At 41.8% G+C, this 16,790-nt stretch overlaps 1 protein-coding gene and 1 pseudogene across 6 annotated transcripts in view; one reads left to right on the forward strand and one right to left on the reverse strand.

Annotated features, from left to right (window-relative positions):
* ULK2 (unc-51 like autophagy activating kinase 2) overlaps nucleotides 1-16,790 on the reverse strand; it is a 100,331-nt gene that overhangs the window by 64,622 nt on the left and 18,919 nt on the right. For all 6 annotated transcript variants that reach the window (XM_008010636.3, XM_037987206.2, XM_037987204.2 and 3 more), the window contains 5 exons: nucleotides 11,057-11,230; nucleotides 9,634-9,707; nucleotides 7,513-7,614; nucleotides 6,227-6,285; nucleotides 3,262-3,344 (listed from right to left, as the gene is read on the reverse strand). In XM_008010636.3, coding sequence (XP_008008827.1) covers nucleotides 3,262-3,344; nucleotides 6,227-6,285; nucleotides 7,513-7,614; nucleotides 9,634-9,707; nucleotides 11,057-11,230 — 492 coding nt within the window. The remainder of the gene's footprint in view (nucleotides 1-3,261; nucleotides 3,345-6,226; nucleotides 6,286-7,512; nucleotides 7,615-9,633; nucleotides 9,708-11,056; nucleotides 11,231-16,790) is intronic.
* LOC140708613 (NADH dehydrogenase [ubiquinone] 1 beta subcomplex subunit 4-like) lies at nucleotides 3,354-5,326 on the forward strand (annotated as a pseudogene).

Here is a 16,790-nt window from a genome sequence, read left to right on the forward strand (position 1 = left end):
TGGAACTACAGGCGCCCGCCACCATGCCCAGCTAATTTTCTTGGTACTTTTAGTAAAGATGGGGTTTCACCGTGTTAGCCAGGATGGTCTTGATCTCCTGACCTCATGATCCGCCCACCTCAGCCTCCCAAAGTGCTCGGATTACAGATGTGAGCCACCACGCCCTGTCTCAACTAGTATTTATATAAAGTAGATTGTGATAAATTAAAATGCATACTGTAATCCCTAGATCAATCATTTAAAAAAATAACAAATAGCACAAAAAAGCCAGAAGACTCAATGAAAGATTTTAAATGGTACACTAGAAAATAATCTATTTTGACTAGGCACAGTGGCTCATATCTGTAATCCCAGCACTTTGGGAGGCAGAGGCAAGATTGCTTGGAGCCAGGAGTTCGAGAATAGCCCTGGCAATATTGTGAGACCCTATTCCCACAAAAGGGTAAAAAAATTAGCCGACTGGGCTAGGCCCGGTGGCTCACGCCTGCAATCTCAGCACTTTGGGAGGCCAAGGCAGGTGGATCCCCTGAGGCCAGGAGTTCAAGACAAGCCTAAACAACATGACAAAACCCCATCTCTACTAAAAAAAAATATACAAAAATTAGGCCAGGCGTGGTGGTTCACGCCTGTAATCCTAGCACTTTGGGAGGCTGAGGCAGGCCGGATCATGAGGTCAGGAGTTCGAGACCAGCCTGGCCAACATGATGAAACCCCGTCTCTACTAAAAATACAAAAATTAGCTGTGTATAGTGGTGTGCTCCTGTAATCCCAGCTACTCAGGAGGCTAAGGCAGGAGAATTGCTTGAACCCAGGAGACAGAGGTTGCAGTGAGCAGAGATCGCGTCACTGCACTCCAGCCTGGACGACAGAGCGAGACTCCGTCTCAAAAGAACAAACAAGCAAAAAAAATTAGCAGGGCATGGTGGCAGGCGCTTCTAATCCCAGCTACTTGGGAGGCTAAGGCAGGAGAATCGCTTGAACCTGGGAGGCAGAAGTTGCAGTGAGTCAAGATCGTGCCACTGCACTCCTCGGCAACAAGAGCAAAACTTCATCTCAAAAACCAAACAAAACAGGCCGGGCATGGTGGCTCATGCCTGCAATCCCAGCACTTTGGGAGGCTGAGGTGGGCAGATCACAAGGTCAAGAGTTCAACACCAGCCTGGCCAAGATGGTGAAAAACCCTGTCACCACTAAAAATATAAAAAATTAGCCGGGCATGGTGGCGGGTGCCTGTAATCCCAGCTACTCGGGAGGTTGAGGCGGAGAACTGCCTGAATCCAGGAGGTGGAAGTTGCAGTGAGCCAAGATCATGCCATTGCACTCCAGCCTGGGTGACAGAGCAAGACTCCATCTCAAAAACAAAACAAAGCTGGGCGCGGTGGCTGACACCTGTAATCCCAGCACTTTAGGAGGCTGAGACGGGTGGATCACGAGGTCAGGAGATCCAGACCATCCTGGCTAACACGGTGAAACCCCGTCTCTACTAAAAATACAAAACAATTAGCCAGTCATAGTGGCGGGCGCCTGTAGTCCCAGCTACTTGGGAGGCTGAGGCAGGAGAATGGCGTGAACCCGGAAGGCAGAGCTCGCAGTGAGCTGAGATAGCGCCACTGCACTCCAGCCTGGGCGACTGAGTGAGACACCGTCTCAAAACAAATAAATAAATTAATTAAATAAACAAAACAAAAAATTAGCCGACTGTGGTGATGCAGGTTTGTAGTCCCAGCTATTAAGGAAGCTGAGGTGGGAGAATCACTTGCCCCCAGGAGTTCAAGGCTGCAGTGAGCTACGATTCACACCACTGCATTCCCAGTCCACCCTGGGTAATACAGTGAGGCCTTTTCTCAAATAAAGGGGGAAAAAAAAAAGAAAATAATCTATTTAATAAATATTGCTGGGCATGGTGGCTCACATCTGTAATCTCAGCATTTTGGCAGGCCAAGGTGGGTAGATCGCTTGAGCCCAGGAGTTTGAGACCAGCCTGGGCAACATAATGAAACCCTGTCTCTACAAAAAAATACAAAAATTAGCCAGGGGTGGTGTTGTACACCTGTAGTCCCAGGTACTGGGGAGGCTGAGGTTGGAGGATCACCTGAGCCTGGGGAAGTCGAGGCTGCAGTGAGCCATGATCATACCACTGCACTCCAGCCTGAGTGACAGAGTAAAATCCTGTCTCAAAAAAAATTTTTTTTAATTAAATAAATAAATATCAACCACAGGCTGACAACTCCCCAATCTGCCCCCAGTCTAGCCTTTTCTGAAATTCAAGTGCACTGACATTGACATTGACACTTAGACATCCAATGGTTATCTTAAATGTAACATATCCAACAGAAACTCATCTTATCCCCATAGCCTGCTCTATCCATACAGTCTTTCCCATCACTGTAACTGACAACATCCTTTCAGCTGCTCAGGCCAAAAACTTTGGAGTCATCCTTGAGTCTTCTCTCTCACACCCTCAGATTCAATCCATCAGTGAATGCTGTTGCCTCTACCTCCAGAAAGACTTCTTACCACCTCCACTGCTATTATCCTAGTCAAAGCTACACTCATCTCTCACCCGGGTAACGACAAGAGTCTCCCGATTAGTCTCCCAGCTTCTGCTCTTCCCCTTATATGCACACAGTCTATTCTCAAGCAGCAGCCAGCTTGATCCTTTTTAAAAACATTGGTCAGATCACTTTTCCTCCACTCAAAACTCTCTAATGGCTCCCATCACACTTTGTGGAAAAGCCCAAGTCTTCAACTGGCTTTCTAGTTGTTCCTCAAGCTTACAGGCATGTTCCCAGCCCTAAGCATTTGTATTGGCTGTTCACTCTGCTTAAAAAGCTCTTCCCACAGATATCCTATGGCTCACTCTCATTTCAAGTCAAGTCTTTGTTCAAATGTCACTTTCTCAATAAGGTCTTCACTGACTATCTTATTTAAAATTTCAATCCCCACCCCCAACCCACCCCCACTTCTTTATTCCCACAATACTTAGCAACTTCTAATATAATATGTAACTATGGTTTTTAATTTGTTTCTTGTCTCTCTCTACCACTAGAATATATGCTACATGAGGAGAGAGATTTTATTACTCTATCTCCCATACCTAGAACATAGTAATAAGCACTCAATATTTACAAAACTAGTGAAGAAAATAAAAAGAAAAGCGAAACTGACTTCAATTTTCTTCTGAAATCTCTATTTTTTAAATCTTTCAGCACATATAACAATAAAGTTAGAAAGCATGCAAAAGTTGAAACTATTTCTTACCAAAGTCCATTCTATCTTTTTGGTTTCTCTGAAGCAAACCCAAAAGGAGATTAGCCAAATAAGGTGATGTTTCTCTGGGAATACTGGGGGAAAGGAAAAACACAACCACCTAAGTGATAAGTTTATATATATAAACAACATTAATTTTTGCCTTCCATAGAGTAAACTAAAACATATATGTGGTTTCACAAATACCAATACATTTATACCAAGAAGACCATGTAAGAGTCATCTAAAGAAGGAAAAAAAAGCACTAAACTGCCTTTGAGAAACAGCATCAAATTGAGAAGATTCCTGTACTGTGCTTGTTGTTATTTGAGTATCTGCAGGAGTAAGGCACCTCACAAGCCCAATGTTGAGTTTTACCATAACTTCAATCTTGCACTAATAGTTGCTATAATGTTCTCTATTACAAAATAGCCACCTCCATTTCCATCTGGAAAAGGGCAGCACTTAAACACAAGTGAGAACTAATACAACTTCCTAACATCCAATATGAAAACAACAAGCAATAGGAAAATGAGTGAAGTAATAGAAGTACACAATTCAAAGAATAAGAATTACAAAAATACATTAAACAGGCCGGGCACGGTGTCTTACGCCTGTAATCCCAGCACTTTTGAGAGGCCAAGGCGGGTGGATCACTTGAGGACAGGAGTTCAAGACCAGCCTGAACAACATAGTGAAATCCTGTCTCCACTAAAAATACAAAAATTAGCCGGGCGTGGTAGCCTGCCTGTAGTCCCAGCTACCTGGGAGGCTGAGGCAGGCAAATGGCTTGAAACCGGGAGGTGGACGTTGCAGTGAGCCAAGATCATGCCATTGCACTCCAGCCTGGCAATAGAACAAGACTCTATCTCAAAAAAAAAAAAAAAGAAAGAAAAAGAAAAAGATATTAAACAAATACAAAGGAGCCAAACTCACTAATGAAGAGAACGATCCAAATTAAATTAACAGCTAACTGGTCCTCATGCATTTGTGCAGCATCAAATCCGCTAACATTCTGTGTTGGTAAAAATGAGGGAAAAGGGGCAGTCTTCTATCTTGCTGTATTCACTGGGATAGCCTATTTGGAAAGTGTATCTTTTGGTCTGACAATTCCATTTCTAGAAGTCCAAACAAAATGCACACATACACAAAGGTGTACACACACACACACACACACACACTTCACTAGAGCCTGTTTGTAGTGACCAAAAAATGAAAACAGGGATCTGATTAAATAAAGTAATGTACATCTATGGGACCCTCTGTGGCATTTAAAAGCATACAGTGGCAGGTGCAGTTGTGCCCTGGGTCACCAAGATGTCGTTCCCAAAGTATACTCCAACGTGCCTGGCCACTCTGCCCCCAACCCTCGACCCAGCCAAATACGACATATCTCCAGAAACCCGATGGGCGTAAGCGAGCCGTTGGCCATAAGAGTTCGGCTGAAACGAGAGTACCTGCTTCAGTACAACCACCCCAACTGCAGAGGGCTCATCGAAGATCCTGCCTTGATTCGTTGGACCTATGCAAGATCAGGAAATGTCTATCCTAATTTCAGACCCACTCCTAAAAACTCACTCTTGGGAGCTCTGTGTGGACTTGGACCCCTCTTCTTCTGCTATTATGTTTTAAAAACTGACAGGGGGCCGGGCGCGGTGGCTCAAGCCTGTAATCCCAGCACTTTGGGAGGCCGAGACGGGCGGATCACGAGGTCAGGAGATCGAGACCATCCTGGCTAACACGGTGAAACCCCGTCTCTACAAAAAAATACAAAAAACTAGCCGGGCGAGGTGGCGTGCGCCTGTAGTCCCAGCTACTCGGGAGGCTGAGGCAGGAGAATGGCGTAAACTCGGGAGGCAGAGCTTGCAGTGAGCTGAGATCCGGCCACTGCACTTCAGCCGGGCAACAGAGCGAGACTCCGTCTCAAAAAAAAAAAAAAAAAAAAACGGACAGGGATAGGAAAGAAAAGCTTATCCGGGAAGGAAAACTGGGTCAGACATTTAATCTCTCATGTTAAGTCTGTCGATGACTATATGTACTCTGCCTAAATAGCCTATTAATAATTTAAAAAAAAAAAAAAAAAGCATACAGTTGGCCAGGTATGGTGGCTCACACCTATAATCCCAGCACTTTAGGAGGCCAAGGAGGGAGGATCACTTGAGGTCAGGAGTTTAAGACCAGCCTGGCCAACATGGTGAAACCCTGTCTCTACTAATAAAAAAAAAATACAAAAATTAGCCGGGTGTGGTGGCGGGCACCTACAGTCCCAGCTACTAGGGAGGCTGAGGCAGGAGAATTGCTTGAACTAGGGAGGCGGAGGTTGCAGTGAGCCTAGATCGTGCCACTGCACTCCAGCCTGGGCGACAGAGCAAGACTCTGTCTCAAAATAAAAAAGCATACAGTGGCTTTCCACATCCTGTTGAGGAACATCATCTGTGATGTACTACAAAGTAAAAACAAAAGGACACTGCAAACAACTCACAAAATATGACGTAATTTGTCTTAAACTATGTGTGTGTATAAATACATACATAAACAAGCACTCATCTCAAGATACAAGTTCAAGAGAAAACAAAAGGAAAACAAGCACTCAAACATGTATAAAGAACTCCCACAAAAACTATGTAGAAAGAGACACAGCAAACTCTTGTTACCCCTAAAGAAGAGAGCAAAGCTGTGGGGAATTCACTTTCTACTTTCCGTGTATCTATTCTGTCTACATTACCCTCCCCACAAGGAACACATGTAACTTCCGTATCTTTTTCTTTCAAATTTACATTTTAAAAGAGAAAGAAAAGAGTACAGTACTACACAGACACCTATGATGTGCCAGCAATTTTCCAATTTGCTATAACAAATGCTTACACATTATCAACTGAAAAAGAATTCAAAAATGAGAATACATAAAACACAAACAGTTCAAATAAACAACACTGTGTTCACAAATAGTAAAACCCAGTGTAATCTAAACACATACCTAGGCATTAAGCTCCTGTTTTTTTCATAAAACATCCTTAAGTCTTGAGGACTATTGGCCTATTAAAAAAAAAAAGGTTTAATTTCCTAAACAATGGGGGCAAAACTTCCAAATCATATGATTGACGCTCATATTCTTTTTTTTAACGGATTGAGGGAGTGGGAGTTTCAAGGAACGGATTCAAAGGAAAGGAGGGAAAGTATGAGGGAGGAGGAAAGGAAAGAGAGATGATGCTCATATTCTTGCTACAGAACATAGATTCTCAACTTGAAAGCCATGGATTGCTGAAGGAGCCATAACTGGTCATTAGGAAGTCATAAAACCTATGACATTGTGTGAAAATTCTGTACATCTGAGTATAATGTACCTTTTCTGAGGTACCTTTTCTGAGGTCAGACTCTCAGAGGAGCCTGAAACTTAGAATAGATTAAGGGTCACTATTCTGAAGGTTACATGGCCTGCCCAATAAGTACGTTATTGTTGGGTAAAATTCAGGTGTACTTTACCTTAGGACCCTAAAGGAATTCAAAGAAAAGAACTATGTATACTGCTACTATGCAGTCTCTCCACAGCAACAAGTAGCTGATAACAACAACCGCTTAAATGTAGAAGCCTCCTCTACAGTGCAAACTAGACTAAGAAATTAAAAGTGTTTAACCTGGCTGTGTCACTAATTTTCTTAACACTATCTTGGGCAAATATTTTCATTTTGTTCCAGTTTTCAAATTCAAAGTTCTTCTTTATGACATAAGAAATTATAACATGACAATATGAACTCAAGAGAAATCATCGTGATTATACTCTACAGGGTCACTTTTTGACAGGATGTTGGAGGAGAGGAGAAGACAGACCCATAATAATTTCCATAAAGCGTATATAATTACCTCCCTCTCACCTAGCAGTGTTAGGAATAGAGAGCTAGAGATGGTTTCCAGAGATCTCCCCAAACAGCCCCAGCCCTCATGTGGATTCCAGGATCTCACAACCAGGCTAACCAGGAAGCTGTGGTGTCACCATTCACACCCATTTCCCACCACGCTGTTAGCCCTGATCCCAACATACAACAGACTGCATGCCCAGTTCAACTACAAAGGGCAAGCAGATAAAAGGGGAAAACCAAAAGATGTTCTGACTCACTAAAGCAGTTTTTGCCTATAAAAGAATCAAAGTAAGTCACAGAGGAGCCAAAAACACTGCTTTCAAAGTATTCTTCATTTTACAAATCAAACGCAACTATAAAATGACAAGATTCCAAAACTGAGGACGTAAGAAAAAAGTCAGCCTACCTGAAAAGGTGGTTTTCCAACTAGGCATTGGTATATCACTGTTCCTATGCTCCACAAGTCAGCCTTAGCATCATAATGTTGAGACATAATAACCTCAGGAGCCTGGGAACAGAGAAATTTAAGGGGCATGCAGTATTTACATAATTAATATGCACATATTAATTAACTGGTAAAGGTGACACTCCTAACAAACTACCAGAATAAAACAACACCCTGTGATAGTTCTCTAATCAAATAATAAGGCAATGAACTTACAACATATTATCATATATTGAGATTTACTAGTAAATCTCAAAATCAATGTTGCATGAAAAGGGGCAAGTTATAGAAACAAATATTTCAACTGATTATAATGGACACATAAAGTACAATGAGAGGACCAAAATAATAACAAAGAAAAATACACACCATAGGACATGGTGTATAAAATACATACCATAGGACAGAGGTTCCCTCAGGTGTGTGAAAGGAGCAGAGGAGGAAATGCAATCAGGGAGAAGTACAAAAGGAACCTGGGCTGTCTCCAACATACATACACAAATATATATATATATATATATATATTTTTTTTTTTTTTTTTTTTTTTTTTTTTTGAGAACAAGTCTCCCTGTGTCACCCAGGCTGGAGCGTAGCGGCACGATCTCGGCTCACTGCAACCTCCACCTCCTGGGTTCAAGCGATTTTCCTGCCTCAGCCTCCCAAGTAGCTGGGATTACATGCGCCTGTCACCACACCCAGCTAATTTTTTGTATTTTTAGTAGAGACGGGGTTTCACCATGTTGGCCAGGCTGGTCTCGAACTCCTGACCTTATGATCCTCCCGCCTCGGCCTCCCAAAGTGCTGGGATTACAGGCATGAGCCACCATGCCCAGCCTATTTTATTTCTTTCAAAAACGAGATCAAGACAAACATGGCAAAATGCTAACTTTGTGAAACATGGATGGTGGGTACATAGGTGTTTGCTATATTATTCCCTATGATTTTTGTAATCTGAACACTTCTACAGTAATAAAAACTATGATGCAAAACCCCACACAATAATAAAAATTGTCCTAAAAGTAAAACCATTTATCTGCTGCTTTGTTAAAGGTATTTTCCCACCTCTCATCAAATTTTGCTTTTTAAATATACCATTAATCAGGACAAATACTAAACAGAAATGGAAAATATGCTTAAAGATAGTTTTATTTCCCACATGTAACATTTCTTTTTAACTTTAATTCTTTTTGGAAATGGGGTCTTGCTGTGTTCACAGGCTGGCCATGAACTCCTGGGCTTCAGAAGTCCTCCTGCCTCAGTCTCCCAAGTGGTTGGGACCAAAGGCATGCATCACTACATCCAGCTCAGACATAACATTTTTATTTATTTTCCCTAGTAAATTTCTTATTAAGCCAATTTCCTTTAATAATCAGCCAAAACACTCTAACCTCAAGGCTAAACTAATTTTATACTCAAGAAGTACAAAGTAATTTTAAAATTTATATTTTTTATAAATTTAAAATATATAAAATTTATTATATATAAGCAGTAAAATTATGATTGACAGTAAATCTGATAAAATTGTTTTTGAAATTTGATTAATAGTTCAAAGTTGATTTTAGTTTAGAGAAATTCTGAATTTAATATAAACCCATTTTAAACTTAGAACTGAAATAGGTACATTTCACATAATTCTGAAGCTCTAGAATTAAGGTATTTCCAGACTTAACATTGTACATTAGTTTAGAAGTTTCATAACCTAACCCTATAATACATGATGATATCTATATGAGAGGATAAAGGGGAAAGCTGAGGTATTTCAGCTTTGAGTGTGAGGCTAATAGAAAAAACATCTACAATATAGGGATCCTGTCAAGAGAGTTAACATGCAAAAGATGAGCACATCCTACAGCTGAAGAAGTGCTCCCATAAGGTGTTTTTTAAGCATTCCTACTTTTATAGTTCACTATGCTAAGGCAAAAGATTTCTGTATTATAGCATATCAGTAATATAATTAACATTAGTAATAACAACTTGGACTATATGTAAAATCACATCTTATTTGGAAGCAAGCATTATATTTAAATTCCAATGCTTATGGAGCCACACTTTAAACACACAAGGATGCAAACACTCACTCACCATGTACATCGGAGATCCACACAGTGTTGCAGCCATCATGTTACTATGCAGGTAACGAGCAAAACCAAAATCCGCTATTTCACAAAATAGAAAGTAGAAAATCAAATTATATCTTCGCTCATACCTAACATACATCATATGATTCTTCAAGACACAAGAAGGCACAAAGGACTGTGAAAAATAAACAGCTTACTGAATATCACTGTCCACCAAAGAAAAAACTAGCTACCTCAATTTCAACAAGCTAAAAATAGTAGTAATCATCAACTGTACAAGTCACTCCTCTGCCAGATTTGTAACCAAGGTGCATGAAACTTTGCAAGTGAAAATACTAATTATAGCAAGTAGCTCATTAATACAGTTTTCATTAAATTTCAATACCAGATACAGAATGTGAACAATTATGTTTTTATTGTTTCAAATAATTTTGAGGTACTGCTAAAAAAAAAAAAAAACTGCCAAGGGCTAAACTAGATGGTCTCTGAGATCCCTATGTCAAAAGCCTAGGAACTGTAAAGAATCAGGGTTATGGCTGGGCGTGGCGGCTCATGCCCATAATCCCAGCACTTTGGGAGGCAAAGGTGGGCGGATCACCTGAGGTCAGGAGTTTGAGACCAGCCTGGCCAACATGGTGAAACCCCGTCTCTACTAAAAAAATATATACAAAAAAAAATGAGCTGGGTGTGGTGGAACATGCCAGCTACTTGCACATCCCAGCTACTTGGGAGGCTGAGGCAGGAGAATCCCTTGAACCTGGGAGGCGGAGGTTGTAGTGAGCCGAGATCATGCCTCACTCCAGCCTGGGTGACAGAATGAGACTCCACCTCAAAGAAAAAAAAAGAAACAGGGTTATTAATTTGCTGCCAGTAACCACACCACATCAACATTCCTCTCGAGAGACACAGGTATTCATATTTAGAGCTCCTGATGAGGGCCTGTCAGCATTGCCTGAGACTTAGCAGACACTGTCAATAATGTAAAGGATTCACCTAAGAGAACTCCACGATCTCAATAAAAATATGAAAATTGCATCAATAAAATCCATCATTTAGCCAGGTGTGGTGGCTCACACCTGTAATCCCTGCACTTTCAGAGGCTGAGGCGGGCAGATCACCTGAGGTTAGGAGTTCAAGACCAGCCTGGCCAACACGGTGAAACCCTGTCTCTACTAAAAATACAAAATTTAGCTAGGCGTAGTGGTGCATGCCTGTAATCCCAGTTACTCAGGAGGCTGAGGCAGGAGAATCGCTCAAACCCAGGAGGCGTAGGTTGCAGTGACCCGAGATCGTCCCACTACACTCCAGTCTGGGCAACAGAGCAAGACTCCATCTCAAAAAAAAAAATTCATCATTCAACAAAGCTAAAGTTGTCCAAAAATAGTTTCAAAAATGTCCTTTCCATAACACAATACACAGCCATTTACCTATTTTGATGCGAATACCACTGACACTTGATTTTCTGCGATTAGCATAGGACAGCAAGATGTTCTGTGGTTTGAGATCTCTGTGGATGATTCCTTTGCTGTGCAGGATTCGCATGGCAGCAGCAATCTGATGCAGAAACACTCTGATGGTGTCTTCACTGAGAGTTCCTTTTGCTGGTACAAAAGGAGTCACATAAATATTTAAGCACAAAAAAATCAAATACCATCTGCATATTCCATCAACAGGATTGGGTTGTGAAGGACAGCATGAAGGGAGTAAGGAATTTGGATTCACATTTATTCATTTTTAACTTTAATAATTGACGTTTATGAAGAGATACCAGATTTCTCAAAACTTGTAGTCAACCTGTTGTAAAAAGAACTGATGGGCACTTTCATCTTGTTTCACCTGTGTGTTTTGCTTTTCCCTTCATGTTTTTACTGTTGACGGTGCCCACATGACTATGAACACCATAGGTACTCAATAAATACGAATGTCCTTTACAAGCCAAAAGCTAAGTTCCCCTTCATATTAGTCAAATATCTGGAATAAGTGTCCATATTTAATTCCAACCATTATGTGAGCACAAGTTACAAACAAGCAAAATCTTTGACCAGAGGGACCTGGATACTACTGCTACCTGTACCTGTGAGGCATCTGTGTTACTGCATCTACTCTGTCCTTTTATCTCCCATATCCCCCATTCCACTAGAATATCTTTCATAACTAAAGATACCTAAGAATAAATGTTTTAACCTATTTCACCACTATAAAGAAGTGATATGAACATTATTTGAAAGTAGTGAGTCATTATTCAATAAATTTTTTTTTTTTTGAGACAGAGTTTTACTCTGCCCCCAGGCTGGAGTGCAGTGGCACAATCTCGGCTTACTGCAAGCTCCGCCTCCTGGGTTCAAGAGATTCTCCTGCTTCAGCCTCCCGAGTAGCTGGGACTACAGGCATGTTTCACCATGTCCAACTAATTTTTCTATTTTTGTAGAGACAGGGTTTTGCCATGTTGGCCAGGCTGGTCTTGAACTCCTGACCTAAGTTATCCACTCGCCTCGGCCACCCACAGTGCTGGGATTACAGTGAGAAACATTGTGACCAGCCTATTCAGTAAATTCTACAGTATTTCTGTGTATGCCTGAGCATGTTGTGGTTAACAGCTTGATTTGGAGTCTGGCTGCCTTTGTTCAACTCCTAGGTCTTCCACTGAATGTATTACCCTAAAAGACGATCCCTCTGTGCCCACCTTCCTCATGTATAAAAGTTGATGAGACTACATGAGGTTGGCATGATGATTAAATAAAACCCATTTAATAATGAAAACTTCTGCTCGTTTCAGCAGCACATATAATAAAACTGGTATGGAGAAGATTAGCAAAAAAAATTTACATTAAAAAGAAGCCAGGCGCAGAGGCTCACGCCTGTAATCCCAGCACTTTGGGAGGCCGAGGCGGGCGGATCACGAGGTCAGGAGATCGAGACCACCCCGGCTAACGCAGTGAAACCCCGTCTCTACTAAAAATACAAAAATATTAGCCGGGCTTGGTGGCAGGCGCCTGTAGTCCCAGCTTCTCGGGAGGCTGAGGCAGGAGAATGGCGTGAACCCGGGAGGCGGAGCTTGCAGCGAGCTGAGATCACGCCTCTGCACTCCAGCCTGGATGACACAGCAAGACTCCATCTCAAAAAAAAAAGAAAAAAAAGAAAAGAAAAAAATTATGAAATCTTTAGAAAAGGGCTTTGCACATAATATTTCAATGTAGTAAGTATGCAAATAAGCTTATTACAATGAGTCTAAAAGTCACAAGTGTAATTCCTTATCTCCACTGAGGATTTAGTATCCGTGTACCTATTTAAATTATTTGTGATGCATGTCTGTCCATGTAATTCTTAGAATATGTTCTATATAACCTTTCCATTTGTAAATAAGAGAGAAATAACATTAATACTTGGAACAAGTGAAATATTATGGTTTTAAAATCATTTTAATGACCTGTCAAGTTTTACATGTCCTTAACATCTTCAAGTAAAATAAAACTTTATGATTTAAAAATTATCAAATATGGCCCAGTGTGTGGCTCATGCCTGTAATCCCAGCACTTTGGGAGGCCATGGCAGATGGATTGCTTGAGCCCAGGAGTTTGAGACCAGCCTAGGCAACATGGTAAGAGTCTGCCTCTACAAAAAAATTAAAAATTAAGGCTGGGTATGGTGGCTCACACCTGTAACCCCAGCACTTTGGGAGGCCAACATGAGCGAATCACCTGAGCTCAGGAGTCTGAGACCACCTGGGTAACATGATGAAACCCCACCTCTACTAAAATGCAAAAAATTAGCCAGGCATGGTGGCACACGTCCACGGTCCAGCTACTTGGGAGGCTGAGGCACGAGAATCACTTGAACCTGGGAGGCAGAAGTTGCAGTGAGCCGAGATCGTGCCATCGCACTCCAGCTTGGACTACACAGATGCCATCTCAAAAATTAATAAATAAAATTAAAAATTAAAATTAAAAAAAATTTCAGGGGGCTGGGTGCGGTGGCTCACGCCTGTAATCCCAGCACTTTGGGAGGCCAAGGTAGGTGGATCATGAGGTCAGGAGTTTGAGACCAGCCTGGCCAACACGGTGAAATGCTGTCTCTACTAAAAATACAAAAATTAGCCCGGCATGGTGGTGCACACCTGTAGTCCCAGCTACTCAGGAAGCTGAGACAGGAGAATAGTCTGAACCCGGGAGGTGGAGCTTGCAATGAACCGAGATCCTGCCACTGCACTCCAGCCTAGGCAATAAAGCAAGACTCCGTCTCAAAAAAAAAAAAAAAAAAATCATCCTTTGGAGATGAACACTGTTAAAAATTTGATGTACATTTTTCCAGATCTACTTTCTTGCAGATGCTAATATATATATTATTGCATAATAGTGGAGAGGTCAAATCAACAACTAGAACTTTATTTTTGTTATGTTTTACTTAAATTACATTGAGACAACTGAAATGGATGGTATATTTAAAATTCATTTTGGCCGGGCACGGCGGCTCACGCCTGTATTCCCAACACTTTGGGAGGCCAAGGAGGGTGGATCGCCTGAGGTCAGTAGTTCAAGACCAGCCTGGCCAACATGGCGAAACCCTGTCTCTACTAAAAATACAAAATTAGCCAGGCACAGTGGCAGGTGCCTGTAGCATACTTGGGAGGCTGAGGCAGGAGAATGGCTTGAACCCAGGTAGCAGAGGTTGCAGTGAGCCGAGATCGCACCACTACACTCCAGCCTGGGCGATAGAGTGAGACTCTGTCTCAAAAAGATAAAAAAGAAAAAAAAGAAAGAAAGAAAATGTAAAAGGTGCTTGTTTCAAAGAGCAAATTAAAGGACTAAATGATCCTATTGTGATACAATGGCATTCAACCTTCTAGACATTCCAGACCTTCTAAACATTCCAGACCTTCTAGACCAGTGCTCTCCAACATGAATATTAAGGTGGCCACACATCAAACTTTCCATTTTCTTGTGGCCAGATTTTAAAAGGTGAAAAGAAAGAGATATAATTAATATATTTAACTCAATATATCCAAAATATTACCATTTCAACTCGTAATAAATACTTTTAAATTAATGAGATTTAATCATTCTTTCCTTCTGATGGAAGTATTCAAATTCCGTTGTGCATTTTACACTTACAGCACATCTTAATTCTGCCTAGCCACATTTCAAGAGCCCAATGTGGTCAGTGGCTACTATATTGGACAGTGCAGCTCTCAATAATTCCTCTAAGGACCAGAATTTCTTTCATATGTTTTTTTTTTTTTTTTTTTTTTTTGAGACGGACTCTCGCTCTGTTGCCCAGGCTGGAGTGCAGTGGCACAATCTTGGCTCACTACAAGCTCCGCCTCCCGGGTTCACGCCATTCTCCTGCCTCAGCCTCCCAAGTAGCTGGGACTACAGGCGCCCGCCACCTCGCCCGGCTAGTTTTTTGTATTTTTTAGTAGAGACGAGGTTTCACCGTGTTCGCCAGGATGGTCTCGATCTCCTGACCTCGTGATCCGCCCCTCTCAGCCTCCCAAAGTGCTGGGATTACAGGCTTGAGCCACCACGCCCAGCCTCTTTCATATGTCTTTAAAGTGCTTTCATACTACAAGGGATTCCCTTACAGACTGTGACAGAGAAAGACCAGGGAGAAGTTATAAAACCAAAATCATACAGCAGTATGAGTAAACACTGGTGCTAGAACCATGCTTGCCTGACTGACTCCAACATTCAAGCTCTTAAGCTCTTCACTATTGAGTCTCCTAACAATATTGCTTTAGAGTATCAAACACAAGAGTTCAACGAAACTGTTGTAATAGTGCTTCTACGGGTGAATAATAGTTGTTAATGAGACTGATATTCTTTTTTTTTTTTTTTTTTCCAACAACATGCTCTCTAGAAAAGAAAAAACTGATACTCTTTTTTTGTTTTTTGAGACAGAGTCTTGCTCTGTCACCCAGGCTGGAGTGCAGTGGCGTGATCTCAGCTCGCTGCAAGCTCCGCCTCCTGGGTTCACACCATTCTCCCGCCTCAGCCTCCCGAGTAGCTGGGACTACAGGCACCCGCCACAACACCCGGTTAATTTTTTGTATTTTTAGTAGAGATGGGGTTTCACCATGTCAGTCAGGATGGTCTTGATCTCCTGACCTCGTGATCCACCCGTCTGGGCCTCCCAAAGTGCTGGGATTATAGGCATGAGCCACAGGAGTCAAAAAACAACTGGTATTCTAATGAGGGCTGTAAGCTGGTGTCACTCAGTCTGACCCCAAGTAGAAAAGCGCTTCATCAGGAACACCAAGAACGTGAAGAAAGGCAGAGCAGGGTGCTTTCCAGCTTCAACTCCTTTCCAACAGCAGTGAATGAAAGTGTCTGTCTCACTGCGTTCTATTTATGAATAACATTTTGAAAAGTGTTTACTAAATTGACAGTTTTTTTTTTTTAACTACCAAATTCAGGACAATGGCTGCCTCTAGGGAAAGGACAGGAATGGGACTGCAGAAGGGCTTACAGGGAGCTTCAACTGTGTTTATAATTTCTTTTTTCTATTTTTTTGAGGTTTTTTTGAGACAGAGTCTTGCTCTGTAGCCCAGGCTGCAGTAAAATGGTTTCATCTCAGCTCACTACAACCTCCGCCACCCGGGTCCAAGAGATTCTCCTGCCTCAGCCTCCCAAGCAGCTAGGACTACAGGCATGCACCACCATGCCCAGCTACGTTTTATATTTTTAGTAGAGACGGCGTTTCACCATGTTGAACAGGCTGGTCTCAAACTCCTGACCTCAAGTGATCCGCCCACCTTGGCCTCCCAAAGTGCTGGGATTACAGGTGTGAGCCACCATGCCCAGCCTATAATTCCCTTGTAAATGGTGGTGGGGTTGCAAGTACTGGTATTCTTTACATTTTTCTCTACACAGCTTCTGAATGTTAGCAATATTCTATATTATCCTATATATCTATGTTATATTTTGTAAATTGTCCACAGTGCTTTTACCATCAACTGCCATAATCTATTTTTTTTTTTTTTTTTTTTTTTTCCCTGAGATGGGAGTTTCTATCTTGTTGCCCAGGCTGGAGTGCAATGTCGTGATCTCGGCTCACTGCAACTTCCACCTCCTGGATTCAAGTGATTCTCCTGCTTCAGTCTCCCAAGTAGCTGGGATCACAGGCATGTGCCACTACCCCCAGCTAATTCTGTATTCTTAGTAGAGA

Source organism: Chlorocebus sabaeus, chromosome 16 (genome assembly GCF_047675955.1).
Source record: "Chlorocebus sabaeus isolate Y175 chromosome 16, mChlSab1.0.hap1, whole genome shotgun sequence".
Classification (NCBI taxonomy): Eukaryota; Metazoa; Chordata; class Mammalia; order Primates; family Cercopithecidae; genus Chlorocebus; species Chlorocebus sabaeus.